Source organism: Microtus pennsylvanicus, chromosome 20 (genome assembly GCF_037038515.1).
Source record: "Microtus pennsylvanicus isolate mMicPen1 chromosome 20, mMicPen1.hap1, whole genome shotgun sequence".
NCBI classification, from domain to species: Eukaryota; Metazoa; Chordata; class Mammalia; order Rodentia; family Cricetidae; genus Microtus; species Microtus pennsylvanicus.
Window position 1 is genome coordinate 13,731,129 of NC_134598.1, and position 24,238 is coordinate 13,755,366.

A 24,238-nucleotide genomic window follows, 5' to 3' on the forward strand; every position below is an offset into this window, starting at 1 on the left:
TTTCTCAAGTTTTTTCTAATATAATGAAGTTATTTAAATATGTGTGTGTGTGTGTATGTAAAACATAAAGCACACACATATGTAGAGAGAGACAGAAAGACAAAGACACTCATTATGTAGCTTTGGCTAGCCTGGACCTCAGAGATCTGTCTCCCTCTGCCTTCTGAGTTCTGGGATTAAAGGTATATGCCACTACATCTGGCTAGATTTGTTTTTATTATTTTTAATTCTGTGTATGTTGGGGGCAGGTATTATGTACATGTGAGTGCAGGTACCCATGAAGGCCCCAGGCTCTTCCCTTCCTGGAGGTAGAATTACAGTTAGTTGTGAGCCTACGTGGGGGCAAGAAGTGAACTCAGGTCCTGTGGAAGAGCAATGTGTCCTCTTCACCACTGAGCCATCTCTCCACTGTAATGAAGTGTTTATAGGAGACACCTGACACCCGGTGGTGCTACTTGTATTTATAGGATAAATGGCTTGCTGTATCTGGTTACTGTTCAGTATACTGGCTATAATATTTGATTGAATTTTATTGGCAGACCACAATGTAGAAAGTGAAATTAATGTAGTACTCGCAGCTGAGTATATCTGTTCAGAGAATAGGACTCAAAGCTGAGTCAGTTGGAGCTCACCGACTTTAATATTTACCCTCTCACACTCTCATCCATGGGCAATGCGGGCCGATAGCTTGTTGCAGCTACCAGCAATTAAGAGCTCAGGTTTTTTGAGGTCTTCAGTATATAGCACCTCGTGACTTGCATTTCTTTTTGATGAACACTTCATCTTTCATTGGGTGCTTTGCTCATTACTTTATAAGGTTTATTTATTCTGTCTAAAAGTTAAGATGGAAGAAATGAAACCATTTGATTAAAGCATGCTTCCTTCGGCTGCCCCCCGCCTCCATCTGTTTGTGTCTCTCTGACCTTTACTCTGTATCCACCCAGGTCATCTTAACTTCTGTCCAGTACTCAATAAGGAGTCTGTTTGCTTCTCAGAAAAATCTTAGCGTAGCTCCATTGTTTAAGAAAGACTAAACTTATTTTCAGTAATTTCAAATCTATGTGACATGTATATATTAAGTTCCGAAAGGTCACTAAAATTGTTTCATAAACAATGTACTTAATCTCTGGTGGAGGGATACTTAAAAATTCATACATTAAAATTTTTTCCTTTAACTAGTTCAGGTCATCAAGGAAGAGTACCCTTTTAGTGCCCAAGATGCAAACTTGATATATTTTAGTAAATCAAGAGTTATACTTAATTAATGATTGGTTTAAAGTTGATTGGGAATAAAGAATTCTAAATTGGGAGTATGGGGGGAAGAGGGGAAGATGGATGGGGAGAAGGGAGGAAGGAAGTGGGGAAAATGTACAGCTCAATTAAAAACAAGTATATAAAAAAGGGAAAAATGTCTATATACTTTAATAAAACATCATTGTACTTCCTAATGAATCTTAGCCCCTGCTGTCCCTGTCTTCAAGAGCAGTGCCCTTCTCCTTGGAAGAGAGCAGGCTGCCCTGTTGCAGGCGGTGAGACACAGGCCTGATGATCATGAACAGCTCTCACATCTTTGTGATTGAGACATTTAAAAATCTGAGGGGAATTCTTGTCATTTTTTCAAATAATTAGTTACAATTATATATTTATTACTGTTTAATGGTATTAAAAATAAATCATTATTAAGATCAGTGTTTCCTTTCTTCACATTAGGTAATAAAATAGACTTGGAAAAGGAGAGACACGTTTCCATCCAAGAAGCAGAGTCGTAAGTGTCTTGCTCCCCAGCAACGCCACCTGCTTCCTGTGGGCTTTGACAGTTAGCTTTGACCCCTCAGGGTGTGCACCAAACTCTCACAGTCTGCCTTGGTGGACTGAACTCTTGTTCTCGGGAAGCATATTTGTACTATGAGATGCTAAACATCTGGCAAGAGCAGATAGTCCTCTCTCCATTTCTCTTTTGATTTCACTGAAATTGAAAGACTGGTGTGAGACCAGGCTATCAAGATTAAATGGTCGGAGGCACAAAAACCAAGTATTTCAGCTCCAGATTACCGTATCAAAATTTTTTATGTTGTTTTTCCCCCCTAATTTGGTTCAATATATAGAGAAATTAAATACCTAAATAATCTCAACGTAACAAAAATTGGTTAAGTTAGTAAATCAATAAAGGTAAACTTAGTCACTAAAATTGCAATTGCAGAAAGCTTCAAGGGCTTTATGTCAGTGACTGATATTTTTTTCTTTTTTAAGGTATGCAGATTCTGTGGGAGCAAAACATTATCATACTTCCGCTAAACAAAACAAAGGAATCGAGGAGCTCTTCCTTGACCTCTGTAAAAGTATGTATGCTGTCTAAAGTATGTTTACAAGTGGCTTTTACAAACAGCTATTAATGTTTCTAGCCAGGAGTTGTGGCACACACCTTTAATCCCAGTACCCTAAAGGCTAGGGCAGGTGGATCTGAGTTTGAGGTTAGCCTGGTCCAGACCCTGACTCCAAAAAAAAAAAAAATATTGTTAATTTTTCTGGAATGATATTTTGCCCATTTCAGCAATGAAAGCAGGAATTTTTTTTAGATCTATCTGTACTATTTTTACTTGGTATTTGTGTGGTTCATGTTTTAAAATCTTAGGTATTTTTATCTGTTTTAAGCAATAAACTGATGGTTTTGAAATCATTGTTTGATGTCTGCTAACTGTATTTAAAATGTGTGTGTGATTAGTTTTTAAAAAGCAGCAGACTATGTGTATTAAAACACACGGAAGCGGCTGAAGCAATAGTTAGCTGTGACAACCTGAGTTTGATTCCCAACACCCACAGCCGTGGTAGCATGCTTTTATGAGCCCGCTCCCACCCCCATACTGTGGAGTTGGATCCCTGGGGCTCATTGACCAGCTAGCTTAAGCAACTCAACAAGCTCAAAACCTGGTGAAAACCTTTCTCAAAGGATAAAGTGGGTGACATCTAAGGTGGATCTCTGTTCTACATACCCTTTTTTTTTTAATGAAAAAAAGAACCCATATTTAACAGCCATAACAATTTGTTGGAGTGGGTGGACCATATTTGGATCTTGATTAACAGATTAGTGAAGAAAAACATTTTTGAAGACAATCAGTACATGAATATGCACTGAATTTTGTTATTAAAACATAAAGGTTAGTCTTTTTAGGTGTCGTTATAAATGTTTAAGCATTAGAAAATTCTATTTTAGGGGCTGGAGAGATGGCTCAGAGGTTAAGAGCACTGACTGCTCTTCCAGAGGTCCTGAGTTCAATTCCCAGCAACCACATGGTGGCTCACAGCCATCTAGAATGAGATCTGGTGCCCTCTTCTGGCATGTTGTATACATAATAAATAAATCTAAAAAAATAAATAAATAAACATTATATATAAAAAAAGAAAATTCTATTTTAGAGGTGCATATTAAAGTAATCCATAAATAAAATGTGTCTGGAGCTTGATTCAAAACAGCAGTAGAGACAATTAGAATGTGGGTAAAATGAGGGGATGGGTTTTTGCTAGGCTCCTTTTCTCTATTTTTATATGTTTGAAGGTTTCATGTTAAAAGGTTTTCTTAGAAAAGAAAAACAAGTTTCTTTTTAAGTGCAGCCTGACGTTCGTTTCTCATGTTACCACTACAATGCTTACATTTAGGAGAATGTTAGTCTGTGGGATAATAGTGAGTGATTGTCAAACTGCAGTCTTTAAATTTGTGGACCTCATTTTCTTGAGGATTTGATGAAACTGGTTTTTGGCTCTAGAAAAAAAATATGTGTACACAAACTTTGGGGTAAATTTTACTTGAGACTCTGAAGTCATTCATAATTCCTCTAGAATAAAAGGTCTCTACTAGTCAGCAGCTTTATCATCGCTTGAGATTACCAGAAATGCAGCTTCCATTCCCAAACCTACTGAATCAAATGTCTGGAGGGGGCACAGTCTGTAAGAAGCCTTCGGTATGATTCTGATGTGTACTAGGTCTGAGTGCCAGCGCAGTGTATACCCGTTGCTGTGAGGGTCTGTGCAAAACACACTTTGGTGTAGTTGGCTATGGCCTGAAGTTCACGTTTCAGCTCATAACTTCAAATAAAAGGTTTCAGATAAGTCTCATGCCTTAAGATATTTATTCTCCATATATTCATTTAAAAATCCTGTAACATAGATACTAATATAAATCCATTTCATACATTCTAAAACATACCTAGAAGTGGAAAACTTGAAAGGCTGACTAAGGAGAAGCGGGGTTCTGTACTGTGTCACTTCCTCTCACTGCAGTGTCTGGCTCACCCCAGCCTGAGAGTGTTCTTTACGACCCGTGCCCTGCACAGACTTTTGGACACTTACTGTTTTAAAGACTTGCCCTCTCTTCTTCCTTCATCTTGTTGATTAAGTATTCTGCAGAAGTTTCCTGTGTCAGTGTCTTGAATTTTCATTCTTGTAAACTTTTTCTCAAAAAGGAGACATTTTACTTTTCAATAAGGTTCAATTTGTCAGTTTTTTCTTTGTTTCTTATGAATGTGTGAGTTTTCTTTTATAAGAAATCTCTGTCTAAGCCAACAATCACAAAAATTCCTCCCTCTCCCCCTCTGTCCCCTTGTGTGAGATAGAGCTTCATGTAGTGAGCTCTGTGTAGCAGAGACTGTCTTTGAACTCCTCATCCTCCTGTTGGCAGCCCCCAAATAATAGGATTCCAGGCACATGCTCCCAGCACCCAGCTGTTCACTGTCAGGACTCATGTGAGTTTTGATGTGTTGTGTTGTTTTGTTTTGTTTCTTGTCATGTAACTCTGACTGGCCTGGACCCACAGAAATCTACCTACCTTTGTCTCCTGAGTGCTGGAATTGAAGGCATTTACCACTACACCTAATTCGTGTAGTTTTATACTACATGCCATGCACATGAATGTCTCTCTCTCCTTTCTCTTGCATGTATACATTTGTGTATATAAGTTACTTCAACTGTGAAGCTCCTGCATCTTTTTATTTGTTTTAAGATTCATTTTTGTGTGTGTCTGTGTGTGCCAAAAGAGACCAGAAGAGGGCAGTGGATGCCCTCTCTCCTGCCGTTCTCCACCCTTGTCTTCGTAGTTAGGAGTTTCTCTTTGAACCAAAAACTACATTTTCTTGGTTAGGGTAGAAACCAGCTAAGAAACAGTAAGTCCCAGCTGTCCTCCTGTCTCTGTCCCCATGCAAATCAGTAGACTTCTTTTGGAAAACCTAACTCCTTATGTGGGAGCTAGGATCCAAGCACCATGTCTTTATGGTTTTGGAACACTCTTAACTGCTGAACCCCTCTCCACCCCTTAAGTTCTTTGTACTCTTTCAAAAACCATTTGGTTTAGTATATGTATTATTTTTAATTATACACATGTTTAAGTGTATGTCTGTGTGTGGATATGTGCACATGAGTGTTGGAGGAAACCAGAGGAGCTTCCAGATGTAGGACCTGGTTCTTCTACAAGAGCAGTGTGCTCTGTTAACCACTGAGCCATCTCTCCATCCCCTCAAATACCATTTTTTAAAAAATATTTATTTGTTATGTATACAATATTCTGCTTGCGTGTATGCCTGAAGGCCAGAAGAAGGTGCCAGGCCTCATTACAGATGGTTGTGAGCCACCATGTGGTTGCTGGGAATTGAACTCAGGACCTTTGGAATAGCAGGCAATGCTCTTAACTGCTGAGCCATCTCTCCAGCCCTACCATTTTCTTAAAGAAGTCCTGTGCTCCAAATTTAATCTCTTGTGCTAAGAATAACTTGAACTTTAACCTGTTTCTGATATGTTTGAAAAATCTTGAGATAATACTTAGAGTACACAGTGTGTTATGCAAACAGTAAAACGGTGTTATGTTTCCTCTATTGCTTGCTTTGTGGCCGTTACAGCACCAGGTGTTATACCTTCTGCATTCTAGGTCTTAAAATTTGTCTTGAGTTGACACAGAATTCACCATGTCTGTTGACTGAAACTCATGACTAGTTATCGCAGCAGAGTAATGGCCTTGCAGAGAGGGAAAACTCCAAAGACTGGTGTGCTCATGTTTGCTTTCTGCTTTCAGGAATGATAGAAACGGCGCAAGTGGACGAGAGAGCTAAAGGCAACGGCGCTAGTCAAGGTGGGGCTGCTAGGCGAGGTGTGCAGATCATCGACGATGAACCTCAAGCTCAGAGCGGTAGTGGAGGGTGCTGTTCTTCTGGATAGCTGCTCACACCTATGAAACTCAAAACAAAACGGAACTGTGGATCATTGCCCTGAACATGAAGACTGCCATATTCCAAGTCACATCATTTTACCAATGGAGTTATAGAATTAACAGTATTTTAAATTACGTTTATAACACTGCAGAGACCTTAAGTGCTAAACTTAGTGGAGTTTGTGACCAGAGAATTGGCATTTTCTACAAATGTTAACAAAGCAATTACCAATGGCCTTTTTACATATTTTTTCTTTAATGAGGAATAATATGCATGTAGAAAAGACCTACTTAAAGGCTTCATTTATATTCTTTTAAATCAGATCTTTATTTAATAACTTATATATGATGTTGGAATGGTATACATTTTTGCAGTCCTTTGTATTTTGTGGTAGTTTGAATTGTATCACTTCTAAACAGCATACTGTTTTTGTTTTTGTTTTTGATTAGCAGATACCTGAAGTTCTATTTTTGCAGGGTTTGCACAGGCCCCTAACTGTCTACTACTTTGATATAATCTATAAACATCCTGTATGCTGAGCTGGTAAAATACATTGTAAATTACATATTAAATATTTTATCTGCTTTTACAAGCGCAAGGTGCAAAAGTATATACAATTGTCTTATTGGAGACTGTAAAGTGAATTACCCGTTGGTGATAATACCTAAGCTTTTTGACGCTGTTATAACGATCTTCACCCTCCTTCACTTGTCTTAATGTGAAAGTGGTGTGTTTAAATTTATACATACTTTACTTGAATTATTACTGTTGTCACTTTTTCTTTTTTTCTTTTCCTTTTTTTTTGCCTCTCTACATCCCAGCGATCAAAAAGCAGCATTTGCCTTTTTAGTATTATTATTATTAAACAAGGTTTCTCCTGCCAATTTTGTTTTAGAACAGTTACCTTAGAAGGATTTGAGCGGAGCTTGCCAAGTTTCACTTCTGTGACAACTTGAGTGTTTTATAGGGCTTTCCCTGAGATGGGTTCACTGGCCTGAGCAGAGGGGTCCCAGGTAGTAGCACTGACCAAGTCTTATTTATATAGCATGTTGAGTGGTGATTGATGCTCCCAAGGCAGCACTTCTGCATCCCTTAGGATGTTTTAGTGGCCATTGCTTGTCAAAAATGAATATAGAAAGCTGTATTTCATTTTATAAGAATTATTTGAGATTTTATGGGAAGAAGCATTTTATAGTACAGTTACAGCAATGCTGGTAAGATTTATTATAAAATCATATTCTTGTTTAGTTTATAATTAGTCCTACATTGGATTTTTATTTTTTTAATTTTTTTTTTTTTTTTAGCATTGGACTGAAATTTGTTCATTTAAAAAAAATCAGGCACTGCTCACAGGAGAAACAGATTGTGGACATTAACATAAATTGTTCTTGTTCTAATATATCTATTTTCCCATTTCTGTCTTGCTTGGAAAACTAGTAAATGTTGTGTGTAAGATAAGATGGAATGGTCCCTGAATTTACTTTTTCTAGGATTAGAATAGAGTAACACAGTTAGTAAGCATTTCTGAAAATACAAGGAGGTGATGGTCACTAAGCAAATACTACCATATTCTTAGGACTAGCTTAAATCTAGACTGAAAGTTGAATGACTTGACACCTTACCATCTAGATAATAGGAACTTAACTTAGCATTGTGTTCTTTGAGTCCTCTGTTTAGATTATTTACTTATCCACCTTGCCAGATTTCAATCACTGACTCTTTGCTATGTGCCTGAAGATGGTCAGAATGGAAAGAGTCAAGAGAGTGAGCTGCAGCTGTGTCCCATTGCAGGTCGATTGTGCTGTGCCATCCCTGGGTTCCTGTGGAGTTGTGTTTATGCAGGGGCAGAAGGGGCAGCAGAAACCATTGGAGGATTTGTCCCTATGCGCTGGCTTTTTCAAGAGTAAAGACTGCTGCCAATCCTACTGTTGTAGATAGGAAATACACTTCCTCGTTGGAATAGAATACTGTTTTTTAAACTAGAGATGGAATTAAACTAAGTTAAACTTGATCGTTGGAGACCTGTGCTTGAGTTTTTCACTCTCAATTCCATACAGGTGCCTCCGCTCTGGAGTTGCAGGTAATCATTCCTGGGGTAGAAACTATCCTCTGTATTGTCCTTTGCCACCTTACACGCTTCATTCTCTCTTTAAGCCTGTGATCCACGCTAATTCAGTAACAAAGATAGGTAATACAGTATACCTGCTGTGCTCCGAAGCATGCAAGAGCCTAAGTGGAATGAGGGGAAAGAAGAGTGGAAAGATCAGTCAGCTGCATGTGCACATAAGGGAAAGAGAGCGATGGCAGGCTGAGACTAGCAAGGATTCCCTGGCACTGTCTTCTCCCCATTCTATCTGTATGCCTTGCCTAATAATTGTGCTACTTGGAAAAGGCACAAGGCACTGTATGGTATGTATTGAAAGTAGATGCTAGATGGGATTGATTCTCCACAAGTGGATACATGTCACATAACCTAAAGTTAGTTTAAGACAGTCATTAATTTCATTAAGTATGCAGTCACCATTTCTGTAATGAGTGGCTTGCTGCTTGTTTTGCTTTATGATTATGAAAGGATGTGTTTAAAAATGTATTCTGCAACAGTTGGGGATAAGCAGTAATCTGAAAAGAAATGAGTACCATCTTGTTATGAAATATACATGCTTGTTTCATGTGTCTCCTAAGAATGCCTTAATATTATGATTATTACTGTATTGAAATCTTTTTTTTTTTTTAGATATTAGCTCTGAATTATTAGCCCCCCCCTTGGTGTTAGAGAGCAATGATGTTTCTTTTTTTCTCTCTCTCTCTTTTTTTTTGGTTTCTAGAAATAAAAGGTAAAGTTGAGGAACTAGAAGGAGATAGGATAGAAGTCACATATACATAAAACTAACTGACCCAACAATGTTTATCATCACTTTGACAAATACATTGCTTTTGTCATCAAATACTTTCTAGATAAGGCAAGATACACATTATGTGCCAAATAATTAGAACATTTAAAAGAGTGTGATATTATTTATTTCTTTTGGCTTTTAGTTTATACTTTCTGTTTTATAAATGTTGTCAGACTTGTACACCATGGATCCTTAATAATTATTGGAAGATAATTGGAGGTAGCGTTTGCAAAGGTAAACTATGTTATCTCTTTATATGGTTTGATTTGTTCCTTTAACTTCCAAATTATCTTTTGATGTCCTTGTGACCATTTTGAATCTTGAGACTCTCCAGGAAAAGGTGTAGATAGTAGTGACTAATAGGAAGCTCACAATTATGTATAAAGAGACTTTATGTACTTTCCTAAAATACAAAATGCATTGCCCAGGTTTTCATAATTAAAGCTGCTACTCACTGAGTTACACATGCTTGGCTTCCTTACAGGCTACTATGATGCTGTAGTTCATTAATATCTGTTACAGAGTAATACATCAACTCACAGGCTACTGTGTTGCTATAGTTCATTAACATCTGTTACAAAGTAATACATTTGTGGCAACTCATCATAGGCTACTGTGTTGTTGTAGTTCATTAACATCTGTTACAGAGTAATACATTTGTGGCAACTCATCATAGGCTACTATGTTGCTATTCTTTTTTTTTTTTTTTGGTTTTTCGAGACAGGGTTTCTCTGTGGTTTTGGAGCCTGTCCTGGAACTAGCTCTTGTAGACCAGGCTGGTTTCGAACTCACAGAGATCCGCCTGCCTCTGCCTCCCGAGTGCTGGGATTAAAGGCGTGCGCCACCACCGCTGGGCCGATGTTGCTATTCTTTAACAACTGTTACAGTATTAGGACCACTCATCATAGGCTACTGTGTTGCTGTTGTCTTTAACACCTGTGACAGAGTATTACGACCACTCATCATAGGGTACTGTGTTGCTGTTCTTTAACACCTGTAACAGAGAATTAGGACCACTCATCATAGGCTACTATGTTAGTATTGTTCTTAAAACCTGTGACAGAGTAATAATTTTGTAGTATGAACTAAAGTTCATGCTATATTTGTCTTGGCTTTGATGGCCTTTCTCTTTTCAAAAAAACTAGTTAATTTTAGTTTTGAGCACAGTTTTTCTAATTGCATTTTAGCACTATAATATTGAAGGGAAAAAGGCTGGCTGTAAACTTGCTACGTAGCTGAGGATGACCTTGAATTCCTCCTGATCCTCCTGCCTTGACCTCTTTAGTGCTGTGCACCACGCAGTCAGTGTGATGCCAGGGAATCAAACCTGGAGTTCTGTGTGTGCTAGGCCAACACTTCAACTGAGCTTCATCCCTAGCCCCCAAATTGAGTTCTTTAAAGAGCGTCCTGTTTGAAGCAGAAATGCTTCTCATCTAGACGGACACCTTACATTCAGTAGACTGAGCACTGCTTTTGCTTACCAGGATGTTGTGTATCGTCTTTGCCAAGACTGCAACTTAATGCTGTGCCTCACACCTTTTAAACTTCTCTCATGACTTTCGCATTTCTTTACCTATTTTGTGTATGTGTGTATGGACACCTGGGAGCCACAGCACATGTGTGGGAGTCAGTTCTCTCTTCCCACCATGGAGTTCTAGGGATCAAAGGTAGTCAGGCATTTATTTGCTGAGCAGCCATGCCAAGTATCTTGACTTCTTTGAAGTTTGCTTTTGAAATGACTATGGGTGTTTGGCTTGCATGTATGCCCATGCACTGCATTCATGTCTGGTATCCATGCAGGTCAAAAGGGGGTCAGATCTTTAGGAATGGGGGTTAGAAGTGGTTACGAGCCATCATGTGGGTTCTGGGTCCTTCACAAGAACGGCCACTCTGGGTTGTATGGTACCCTTCCAAAGACCTTCATCCCTTAAATGCTACAAGTCAGAAGGTTGTGGTTGACTTTTTAAATGGTCTTTATTTCCAGATTACCCTTTCTCTTGGTTTTGGTATTTCTGGCAACTGTGTCATTTCTTTTTGAAGTACTAAGCTGATATACTTTACTTCATTTGAACCGGGGAAGAACAATGGATGGTAAGGAGCAGGATAAAAGAACAAAGTTGGAAAAAGATAAACTCATTCTTGATGAAGCTGATTTTGCTAGTGAGCTATTTTACGGAAACTATCAATGTACTATTAGAAATGTAAGCATTCCTGATTAAAAAAAAAACCCTTATTTTATTTTTTTAATATTTATTTATTATGTATACAACATTCTGTCTGTGTGTATGTCTGCAGTCCAGAAGAGGGCACCAGACCCCATTGCAGATGGTTGTGAGCCACCATGTGGTTGCTGGGAATTGAACTCAAGACCTTTGGAAGAGCAGGCAATGCTCTTAACCTCTGAGCCATCTCTCCAGCCCCCAGCATTCCTGATCTTATATTTAGTTGTGCAGATAAACATTTTAAGGGAACAAAAGCAGAGCTAATGTGGAAGGACCCTGATACCTGCACCCAGACGGTAACCACTGCTGGTTAGTATAGACTCGTACCTTTTCCTTATACATTTGCATGCATATTTATTCACATAAACAGTTTTAGGGAGTTTAGATTTTTATGTACATTATATTTTATTACACATATTTTGCAACTTTTTTTCTCTTACCAGTGTGCCTAGGAACTCTGAGAGTAAATAATGTTTTCATTTTTTTCTTTTTTTTTTTTTTTCGAACTCCCAGAGATCCGCCTGCCTCTGCCTCACGAGTGCTGGGATTAAAGGCGTGTGCCACCACCGCCCTGCCTGTTTTCATTTTTCAAAATTACTTATTTTTATGTGTATGGGGATGTTGCCTACATGTAGGTCTGCACCACATGAATGCCTGGTGCTGCCAGAAGAGGGCTTTGTACCTCCTGGGACTGGAGTTGTCGGTGGTTATGAACCACCACGTAGGGGCTCAGAATTGAACCCCAGTCCTCAGTGAGTTAACCACTGAGCCATCTTGCCAACCCTCATTTTCTCCCACATCTCTTTGGGTGTTTGTTTACTTTTTTTTTTTTTTAAATAGCTTCTGACTCCATAAAAGCTTCCCCAAAAGAATCTTGTCAATGAGGTGACTCTCACTGGTATATAATGTGAATGCAGATGACTCCTCAGTATCTCCCTTAAGCGTGTGATCCCGGGAAACTAGGAACTGCCTTCAGTGTACTTGCAGCTCATCACTGTGTGCCTAGGGTTTGCTTGAAATATGGTCGTGGTGATATTTTGTTTGTGTTCTAACAAATAAAGCTTGCCTGAAGATCAGTGAAGCAGAGCAGCCAACCGTTAGTTCTTACCTCTTAAAAACATCCTCAGACTGAATGCCTTGAGCTCCTTTCTCCTCCCACCTTATTATATTTCCCTCTCTGCCCAGCTATATCCTTTCTTGTCTCCACATCCCTAGTCCTGGGATTAAAGGCCTGTGACTCCCAAGTACTGGGATTAAAGGTGTAAATCACCACCTGGCTCTGATTCTCTTTTAGGTTGCTTTGGTTTTCTGTAGCCCAGGATAACCTTGAACTCACAGACACCCGTCTGCTTCTGCCTTCTGAGTGCTGGGATTAAAAGTGTGTGCCTGGCTTCTATGGTGGCTAGTTCCTCACTCTGATCATTAGGCAAGTTTTATTTGTTAGATCACAAACAATATATCACCAATATGGTTTTATTGGAAGGAGCATAAAGGGAAAGTATAGATGATGGGAAAAGAGTAGAGGGTAAAAAAACAAGAGTTTGATTCTTATTACTCATGTAATGGGACTTCATGCTACCCCAAATTTCAACTTGTATTGACCTGTACCTTAAAGTAAAGGACAAACGCTCCCCCAAGATTTTCCTTTTCCACTATCCCCACTTACCTCTTAGAAGTAGTTGACAGTTTGGTTTGTTTGTCTCACCTACCAAATTGTGTACTTAAGCTTATATTGAGTGTGGTTTCTACCCTACATCCGGTTCCATCCTCACCCTACTGCCCAAGGACAAAGTCATGCTTTTGAAAGAAAATTACCAGTGGTGACATTATGGAAGTTGAAGTTTGCTTACCCAGTTCTCAGAATGTTTATGTAACGCAGATTTTTAAATAAGTATCCTGAGGAAATGAAGTCAGACTTGGTGTCATTCCCAGAAGAAACCAGGGGTGGGGGTGGAGAAGAGGAGTTGTCTTTGAGATTTCTACCTGTGTCAGTCTGGGCCAGGCTTGCTTTTCCTTCCTGGGGAGTGCGCCATTGTCTCCTGGTCACTTGGCAGGTACTTCTCTGCATTTTCAAGGCTGTTGTTCACACAAGTGTCAGACACAACGGGTGTGCTGGAGAATGAGCAAGTGTATTGTTTTAGTGGAAATTCCACGAGCAAGTAGTGTGTGCTAATGACTATTTCCTTGTAAATTGTAAAGATGTTTAAAGATCCAGCTCATCTGACTTCTGTCCCTTTCATTTGAATGCCTGTCCTGTTTGTAGTGTACATACAACAAGGGGATCAGGTGATCAAAGTGCTTTTCTTTCTAGCAGTTATAGATGAGAAGTAGGAACCATTGTTCATGATCTGAGATACACAAGTGTGTCTGTGGATATGAGATCATCCGTGCACCCGTAGTTGCATTCTGTGTGATGAAAATGTACTGACTTTGGGGGGATAGTAGTAAATGGGATGATAAGTAAATCATTTTGAGGTAAAGATAGACAGGTTTTTGTTTGTTTGTTTGTTTTTAAATAAGGTCTCTGTAGTCAAAGTTGTACTCAGACCTGTGATCCCCTGCCTAAATGCTGGGATTATAGGTGTATACCCCGACACTCAGCTCTGGGAAGAATGTCGAAGTCCTACAGATAACACCCACTCAAGACAGATTAAAATAAAGTATATTTTCTATACTCGAGAGGGTGGTTATCCTCAGTTCAAATTGCATTTCTAAATGTTGTCATTGCGGTAAGGAAACAAGTAGCTTTTGCTTGTTTGGATAACGATTTTAGTTTAAGTTTATGGGTTCTTTTTAAACCTAGAAGAAACAATTTAAACATAGCCAGGCATAGTAGCACACACATGTAATCCCAGCAGGAGGAGGGAAGACTGCCGTTAGTCCGGGAGCAGCCAGTCTCAAGGGACAAAGTGGGCTTATGTGGGTGGAGAAAAACGTTCAGTTGAGTGCTTGCTTAACAGACACAAAGCTCTGGGTTTGATCCCCAATGTCATTCAAACTAGGCATGGGGGCACACATCTGTAATCCCAGCACACCTGAGGTGGAGGCAGGAGGATGAGAGTTTTTGTATTGTGTGCAAGTGTGCACATGTCTATATGTGCATACCACACTGCCCATGCGGAGATCAGAAGGTGACCTGCAGGAGTCGGTTCTCTCCATTCCTTGTGTGAGTATTGGGATTGGACTCAGGTCATCAGGTTTGGCAGCAAGTGGCATCACCCACGGAATTATCTTGCCAGTCAGGATTAGAATTTCAAAGTCATTTTTTGCTGTTTAGTGTTCAAGGCCAACTTTGGACTGCATGAGACTGGTCTCAACAACAAAAGCAATCTTGGTAGATTTTTCTGTTTGTTTCTTTCTTTTGCTTTTTTGTTTCCATTTTTTCGTTTGTTTTGATTTGATTTTCCAGACAGGGTTTCTCTGTGTAGCTTTGGATTTTGTTTTCTATTTTTAAGAGATGTTTCTTTGTTATTACTGCACAGTAACACAGAAAACAACAATCCAATTCTGAGTCCAGTAAGCCTTTTTCAGATTGCAACCTGAGAGAGGTTCTGTATTTCTAATTGTATTTTTAAAATGTGGATGTATTTCTTTCCTACCTGAGACTGAAGGTATAGATTAAAAATAGCTTAACAAATCCTTGGGCATTTTTTCTCTTTTGGTTTTTTGAGATAGGATTTCTATGTCTAACAGTCCTGGCTGTCCTGGAACTTGCTTTGTAGACCAGCCTGGCCTGGAACTCACTGAGATCCATCTGCCTCTGTCTCCCAGGTGCTGGGATTAAAGGCATGCACCACCACCACCCAGTTAAATCCTTGGATTTTTCTGTTTTGAGGTTTTTGTTTTTGTTTTGTTTTTTTGGGTTTTGTTTTTTGAGACGAGGTTTTCCCCCAGGCTGACCTTGAATTCTTTCACAGGGATTCACCTACCTCTGCCTCCCGAGTACTGGGATTAAAGGCATGTACCACCACACCACCGCCCTGCCTTCTGTTCATTTTTTTAAAAATATTTATTTATTATGTATACAATATTCTGTCTGTGTGTGTGTGTGTCTGCAGGCCAGAAGAGGGCACCAGACCTCATTCCAGATGGTTGTGAGCCACCATGTGGTTGCCGGGAATTGAACTCAGGACCTTTGGAAGAGCAGGCAATGCTCTTAACCACTGAGCCATCTCTCCAGCCCTGTTCATTTTTTTAAAATTATTTTTGTGTCTATGAATGTTTACATGTGTGTGGATACATGTGGGTGCGTTTGTGGAGGCCTGAGGTTGACCTCAGGTACTTCCACGATAACTCCTCACACGACAGATTATTTCACTTACCCAGAACTTAACCCATTCAGCACCTTATATATTATATATATTTAAATATATATTAATATATTATATTTAACTTTATTATACTTTAATATAAAAAATACCCCTAAGGAGTTGGGGAAAATAGCTCCTTAAAATAGTGCATAAAATACTTGCCACGAGAATGCAAGTGATTGCTTTTTGGGGGATGAACCTCAGTAAAATAGTTGTTTTTTTTTTTAAATGCTTTCTAGGAGGTAGTTACTGAGAAGAAGTCATCTTCATTCTTACTAATGACAGAAGATGAATGATTGTAATGATCCCATCATGAAAGTGGGAACTTTGGAAGACTTGTAGCTATCTCCTGGGCTAGGAAGTGTTTCGTCTTGTCAAAGGCTGTATGTACTACAACTCTGTTTCTAGGTCATAATCCTCTTTTACAACCTGAATATGTTCCTTAACTGGAAAATCGGTGTGGATAGTTCCTCAGCTTTAGAAGATTTTATCCAGTAGTAAAGGTACAATATTTTTGAAGGACGTGACTTTACTGAAAGCTGTCATTTAAAGCATTGGTGAAGGACGCAAACCAAGTTCTAAGCTAAGGAAGGTTAGAAGATTAGTTTATCTTTGATAAGATGCCTAAGGCTGGCTTTTATTGTTTTTTGTTTTGTTTTGTTTTAATTTGGGTTTTGGCTGTATAGCAAGCTTGAGGCCAGTGCCAGGTGTGAGCTACATCTTTTTTTTTTTTTTTTTTTTTTTGGTTTTTCGAGACAGGGTTTCTCTGTGGCTTTGGAGCCTGTCCTGGAACTAGCTCTGTAGACCAGGCTGGTCTCGAACTCACAGAGATCCACCTGCCTCTGCCTCCCGAGTGCTGGGATTAAAGGCGTGCGCCACCACCGCCCGGCGTGAGCTACATCTTCTCAAGTTGTCTCAGACCCTCTCCCCCAAGCATTACAGACTGCTGTCCCTGCTTTTGGTTACTCTTCAGAACTTGGTACCTGCTGTACACACTTGAGTGATAAACATGGAGAAGTCAAGCTGGTACTCACCTGGAATCTGCATCTTTATTAACTAGCTTTCACAGTGCTGGAATGTTCTGTGCATGTACCAGCGGAGAAAACCCAGTGAGCTACATACTGAGTGCCCTGGCAAGATGTGTCCATGGTACAATGACGGCACAAATGAGATGGGAAGAGCCAACTGCACTCTGGTTAGATTTAAAGCCTGCTACACAAGGTCGAACTCATGCCCAGCACTGTTAACTACCTACGACCTGTGGCCAGCCAAGTCATAAGAGAACACAATACTATTTTCCTGCTAAAAAGACACATGTGAATTGGCCCTATGTAGTAGTAGTGCTGTTTCCTTTTTTCATATAGGATCTCTCACTTCGTAGCCCTGGCTGGCCTGGAACTCACTACGTAGACCAGGCTAGCTTTGAGCTCACAGAGTTCTTCCTGCCTCTGCCTCCCAAGACATTAAAGGTGTGTGCCATCATGCCCAGCCCCCCCGCTAAGTTTTTTATGCCCACAGACTAGTTCATCTCTCAGTTCACATCAGGGAAGCTTCTTTTTGTAGTAGACAATGGATACAAAGATCCACGACTGGTCAATGGTGGCAAGTAACAAACGAGTACTCAGCTCATCTATAATTTGATGCTCCTTTATAGGATATTTAATGCAAATCATAATACACATAAAGTCAAATGAACTGCTAAAACATTTCAATGTACAGACAGAGAAATGCTCAAAAGAGCCTCAGGTTAAACAGAACCGGCAAGAAAACACGCCGAGCAGAAAAATCACATTGAGTCGTAATCTGGGATACCGAATGCCAGATACTGAATGTTGTGGGTAGACCTGTGCTTTAAATAAACGATTGAGACTTATGCTACTTGTTTCGCTTCAGAACCGTATTGAAGATTGTGATCTCATCAGCTGGAACTCCAAATTTCTTATCTGCCCGGGGTGGGATGGTTTTAATCTTTAAATCGGTGCCTTTGGAAATGTATGTCTCCTTTGAGGGGGACTTGATTGGGGGAGGGAAATAGGAGGTGGTGGCGGGGAAGAGACAGAAATCTTTAATAAATAAATAAATTAAAAAAAAAGTTGAAAGTTGGAACACCTCATTGGTGGCTCTCGTCTTTAATCCCAGCACCCTGGAGGCAGATGCAGGCAGATCTGTGAGTTTGATCCAGCCTGGTCTTATAGAGAGTTCCAGGACAGCCAGGGCGGTTACACAGAGAAACGGTGTGGGAGGAGGAAAAAGGGGGTGGGGGAAGAAGTTGAAAGGGGCACAGTCACTATGAAGTTCACGGACTAAAGAGCAGGGTGGAATGAACTGCTGGTGTTGTAAGAAGGAAGAGACAGAGCAGTGGAGCTTGAGGGATGCTTTAAGTCGCCCTGGAGGATGGTGCCTCACAGCGTGGGGACTGGTGGGGGCAGAATCGAGACACATCGTTAGCCACTTTCCTAGACAGTTTAAACAGTTGCTTTTGGTCTTACTCCCTTGAATTTTCATCTAGCTTTTACTCCTTGCTTGAAAACAGTATACATAGTAGAACTCTGATGACATCTGAAAATGACTTGGAGGATAAGTTTATTAAAGTAGAACTTAGTGTCTTCTTTTTGCTTTTTATTTGTTTGCTTTAGTTTTTTAAAAGATGGACATCTCGCCGGGCGGTGGTGGTGCACGCCTTTAATCCCAGCACTCGGGAGGCAGAGGCAGGCGGATCTCTGTGAGTTCGAGACCAGCCTGGTCTACAAGAGCTAGTTCCAGGACAGGCTCCAAAACCACAGAGAAACCCTGTCTCTTAAAAACAAAACAAAACAAAACCCAAAGAAAAAAAGATGGACGTCTTAAATCTGGTTGTATGTATAGAAGCTATGGTTGGTGGGCCCTGAGGGACATCAGTCTTGTATTGCTTGGCATCTCCTTCAGAGAAAGTCACTGATGGTTTAGCAGACAGTGAAGGATTACTTTCCTCATTCCAAGGTGGAAAGGGCAGGATTTTATGAGTGGAGTGGGAGCATATCTGTGGGTGGGGATGCTGCACCAGGTGAGATGAACCCTTGAGACGTTCTCAGCCATCCCCACCCCCAGTTACAGGATTCCATTCTATACCAATTAATGCCCTTCCTTTAACTGCCAACACCCTCCGAGGCGGAGACTTAAATTATTGGTGCCTGCCAATTATAAGGTTGGTACAGCTTATAATTAGGGCTTCTGTAGTTGAATGTTTTTCTCTGACCTGCTGGTCCCCCTGGACTGGTTTCTTTCCTGCTTGCAGATCCCTGCAGCCACTTACGAAATGACACTAATAACAATTCAAATTTGTCCAATGGTTCAGGCATATTACTGACTAGCTCTCATAATTAAATTAACCAATTTCTATCAATCTGTGCATTGCCATGAGGCTGTGGCTTACTGGTGATGTCCCAGCGTGTTATTCCTTCATTGGCTACATGGTGTCTTCCTGACTCAGCCTTCCTTCTCTCTGTATCTTTGTTTGAGCTTCCCACCTAGCTATATTATTTCTGGTCATTGGCTGAAACAGCTTAATTCATCAATAAAAGCAACTCCTATACACAACAAATTCAGAGGGACATCCCACGCCAGGCTTCGGTTTCATTTTCTACAACTTCAGCTCTGTGGCTGCAAGAGAGAGGATTCTAGAATCATTTAGATTTTCTGTGCTGATATTGGTGCCCCACTTCCAGAAGTACTAGTCAGGACTAGAAACAAAACCTGTATATAGTTTTAAATTTTTCAGATGGTCCTAATTCTCAGCCAGGGTTGCAGAAAACTAGAATAAGTAATCCTTTTTTTAATATTTACTTATTCATAAATATGTATACAATATTCTGTCTGCATGTATGCCTGCAGGCCGGAAGAGGGCACCAGACCTCATTACAGATGGTTGTGAGCCACCATGTGGTTGCCGGGAATTGAACTCAGGACCTTTGAAAGAGCAGGCAATGCTCTTAACCACTGAGCCATCTCTCCAGCCCCCATACGTGATCCTAAGAAATTGGATAGACTACATTATAAAACAAAAGCAAATCTAGTGGGAGAAGTGAGCATCCCAAATGATTGTCCAAGGCTCTCTTTAGTAATATTGGGCCCTTGACAGCTACAGTTACTTTTTGTTTTTTTATAGCCATAACCAGTAATTGGATCAAGACACTCGAGGAGACATGAGAAGAAGACCCACATACTTAAAATGGTTAGTTTATGGGACTTGAATAACAACTAAGAAAAAAAAAATCAAGAAGCATCCTTCTTCCTTGAAGCTTTCTAAAAGGTTAATTATCAACCGGTTCTCTCAACCCTTAAATTGCTTCCTGAGAGTGGATTAGAGAGAGGGCATGAGTTCCATTAGGAGACGGCAGTGCCACCGTAGATTAATTCTTATTAAATGGCACCCCACTGTTCATTTCTCACCACCGAAAGGCTAACTTCATCCCTGTTCTGAGCTTGCATATTGGGCAATTTTGGATAATTGCATGTAGAATGATAACCTTTGCAAGTGCCACAAACCAATGCCGAGAAAAAACTCATCCTTGAAATGCAGTTTTAAATCCATAAAGTAAAGTTTGGTGCCTTAAAAGAGAGTATGTGAGTTTTATGGTATCATATTTTCCCCCAAAGGACACTTCCAGTCTTCTCTGATTCCATAATGATTCAGAATTAATACATATTATTGGTACTACCTGAGGCCCAGGAACAAATGTAGCTCTATTTTGCCTGCTCAAAGATAAGTATGGCTAATCAAAGATTATGTAATTTTGGTCATAGGCACTTCATTTGCTTTTATTTATTTTTTTTAAATATTTATTATTTACTTATTTATTATGTATACAATATTCTGTCTGTTTGTATGCCTGCAGGCCAGAGGAGGGCACTAGACCCCATTACAGATGGTTGTGAGCCACCATGTGGTTGCTGGGAATTGAACTCAGAACCTTTGGAAGAGCAGGCAATGCTCTTAACCACTGAGCCATCTCTCCAGCCCTTCATTTGCTTTTAATATTCTCTTTATGAAGAATGCATTTCCGTTACAAAAACTCATGTTAAGAAGGATGTATTCGAAGCTTGTTCCTCGTAAAGAGTAGCACTATTTTCATGGACTACGTGGAAACTGTTCCCTTCGAATTAGCAGGGTGGTGTAAATAAATTGATGAAATAACGTGCTACAAGAATTGCTTTTGAAACTCCCGAACAAAAGCTTTAAAGGAAAGTTGATTTTACCAGAGATGGATGTTGCGTTTCTTCCCCAAGCGCCTGCGCTCTCCGTCATGATTTGTGTTCCTCGATGTGCTTTCTCTCATGCTTCACTAAATACGAGGGCAAAGACGGTTTGAACGTGTTCGTGGCTGGCAATTTAGCATTAATTGTAACACTCTGTAATCCAAATTACAATCTGTCATTTCCAGTCAAATTGGGAAGCCTTGCAATCGTGTTTCGGAGATTTACTGCTATTGATCACAGCTCCCTCATTTGTGTTTTAATACGCCGTGACGAATCTGAGAGTGGAAAGACAATCTTGTAACAAGCCAAGAAACAAGTATTGTTCTTGTCTATAATAGGAGCAGAAAATTATTCCCTAACAGATGAAAAGGAGAAATGTAAAATGGTAAAGGAAGGTTCATTTAAGGGCATAAAAGCCACAAAGAAGACTTCAGTTTTCTAGAATGAATAAACTAAGTGAACCAGGATTTTTTTCCCTGTTTGTTTTTATATTTTAGAAAACAATTATAATATTTTTTATATTTATTTATTGGCATGGGGTGAGGAATGTGTGATAAAATGTGTAGGTCTGAGGACAACTCAATTGACTCTCTTCTTTGACCATTTGGGTTTCAGGGATAGAACTTATGCAGTTAGTCTTGTTGGCCAGCATCTTTATTCATTGAGCTATCTTGCCTGTCTGACTACATTCTTTTGCAGGGGGGCTTTTGAGACAGGGTTTCTCTGTGTAATCCCGACTGTTATGGAACTCACTCTGTAGACCAGGCTACCCTTGAACTCATGGAGATCCAACTGCCTCTGTCTCCTGAGTACTGGGATTCTGGGATTAAGGGCGTGCACCACCACCACCGCCACTTGGCCTGACAACAATTTTGGAAAGATATGTTTTTATTGTATGTGTATGAGTGTTTTACCTATATGTATGTCTATGTGCCATGTGTATGTAGTGTCTGTAAAGGCCAGAAGATGATCTCAGATGCCCCGGAACTGGAGTTACAGATTGTTATCAGCCATCACTTGGGGGCTGGGACTTGAACCCAGGTCCTATGAAGAGTAAGTAGTCAGTACTTTTAACTTCTGAGTAATCTCTCTAGGCCCTAAAAATGCTTTAAAAGAAAACATTACAAAATGCTTTATAGATTAATATTATTTTTAAAGATTTTTTTGGGGGCTGGAGAGATGGCTCAGAGGTTAAGAGCACTGTATGCTCTTACAAAGGTCCTGAGTTCAATTCCCAGCAACCATATGGTGGCTCATGACTATCTGTAGTGAGATCTGATGCCCTCTTCTGGCCTGCAGGCATACATGCAGGCAGAACACTGTATACATAATAAATAAATAAAATCTTAAAGAAAAGGTTAAAAAAAAAGAAAGAGAAAATAAAGGTTTTTTTTGGTTGTTATTTGAGACAGGGTTTCTCCATAGCTTTAGAGCTTGTCCTGGAACTAGCTCTTGTAGAGCAGGCTGACCTCTAACTCAGAGATCCATCTGCCTCTGCCTCTTGAGTGCTGGGATTAAAGGCGTGCGCCACCACTGCCCGGTTTTTTTTTTTCTTTTTTGTTTTTCGAGACAGGGTTTCTCTGTGGTTTTGGAACCTGTCCTGGAACTAGCTCTTGTAGACCAGGCTGGTCTCGAACTCACAGAGATCCGCCTGCCTCTGCCTCCCAAGTGCTGGGATTAAAGGCGTGCGCCACCACTGCCCGGCTTTTTAAAAATTATTTTTAATTCTGTCTAGGTCTATGTCTACACATGAGTATATGTTCATAAATGCAGGTGCCCATGGAAACCAAAGGTATCCAAGTTCTTGGAGCTGGAGTTTTAGACAACTATAAGGCACCTGACATGGGTGCTGGGAATTAAACTTTGGTCTTCCAGAAGAGCAAAAAGTGTTCTTAACCATTGAGCGACCTCTCCAGTCCCAATTAATATTATTTTTAAAATCGACCCAGACTCTGGCAAACTGCTCTAGTTTATTCATTTGAGCTGCAGTTTATTAATCTAGTTCTCTCTTTAGTGATCATTCAGTTACTTGTATGTTATTGTTATTACAAATAATGTTGCAGGGTTGTGATGGTTGGAAATACATGCTTGGGAATACAGAGAACTGACTAACAGGGTTCAGAAAGAAATGTAGAGGGGGCTGGAGAGATGGCTCAGCGGTTAAGAGCATTGCCTGCTCTTCCAAAGGTCCTCAATACTGTATAAATAATAAATACATAAATAAATATTGAAAAAAAGAAAAAAAGAAAGAAATGCAGAGAATGATCATTCCAGTGCCTTATTAGTCGAATGGCTGAATTTCCTTTTGGGAAATGAGCAGGGTCAATACCCTCATATTCCAAACACAAAAGCTTCATGGAGCTCTGGGTTCAATATCCAGCAGTGTGGTGGTTTGAATAGGAATGACCCCCATAAACTCATGTGTTTGAATGCTTGGCCCATAGGGAGTGGCACGATTAGGAGGTGGGGCCTTGTTGGAGTAGGGGTGGCCTAGAGAAGCCAGTGCATGAAGCTGTGACGTTAAAACCTGAATTGCCTTGGAGAACCCAAGATGTTAGAGATGCCAGAGATGTGGGATACCTGCTGCTGAGGAGAGCTGCTAACAGGGAGTGGAACCAGCCCAAGAGAAAGAATTGTGTTGAGTCAACAAAGCTGATATGAGTTGGAGATCTGAAGAGCATTTTGACATCAGACATGGAGATGCCCTGATGGTTTTGGTCTTGCTTTGGTCCAGCATTTCCTCACTATGCTTCCTTTCCTATGATTTCAAATGGTAATATATATCCTGTGCTATTATATGTTGGAAGCATGTGACCTGCTTTTTGATTTTGATTTTACAAGTTAAGAGATTGCATTAATCTCAGAAGAGACCTCGAACTTTTAAACATTGTTGATACTGTGATAGACTATGTGGACTTTTAAAGTTGTACTAAAAGCATTTTGTATTTTGATATTTGTATTATGGGGCCAGGTAGTGGAATGTGGTAGTTTGAATGTAACTGGCCCCCTTTATCTCATAGGTAGTGGCACTATTAAGAGGTGAGGCTTTGTTGGAGTAACGGGGGCCTTGTTTGAGGAACTGTGTCACTGTGGGGGTGTGCTTTAGGGTCTCTTTTGCTCAAGCCTCCCTCACCTCAGGGTGACATGGAGTCTACCTTCTGTTGCCTACAAGATGTAGCACCCTCAGCTCCATCCAGCACCATGTCTGCCTGCATGCTGTCAAGCTTCTCACCATGATGGAAGTGAACTGAACCTCTGAACTATAAGACACCTCCTCAATTAAATGTTTTCCTTTATAAGAATTGTCGTGGTCACAGTGTCTATTCACAACAATAGAAACCCTAAGACACCAATCGTAAGCTCTCCCAACCATACATTAATATTTA

General features: G+C 40.1%; 1 protein-coding gene across 1 annotated transcript in view; it reads left to right on the forward strand.

The window, feature by feature from the left end:
• The window catches only part of Rab21 (RAB21, member RAS oncogene family), a 37,133-nt gene extending 28,931 nt beyond the window's left edge, over window positions 1-8,202 (forward strand). The window contains exons 5-7 of the mRNA XM_075954740.1: window positions 1,711-1,765; window positions 2,251-2,339; window positions 6,056-8,202. Coding sequence (XP_075810855.1) covers window positions 1,711-1,765; window positions 2,251-2,339; window positions 6,056-6,198 — 287 coding nt within the window. The 3' untranslated portion in view covers window positions 6,199-8,202. The remainder of the gene's footprint in view (window positions 1-1,710; window positions 1,766-2,250; window positions 2,340-6,055) is intronic.
• Window positions 8,203-24,238: the final 16,036 nt, after the last annotated feature.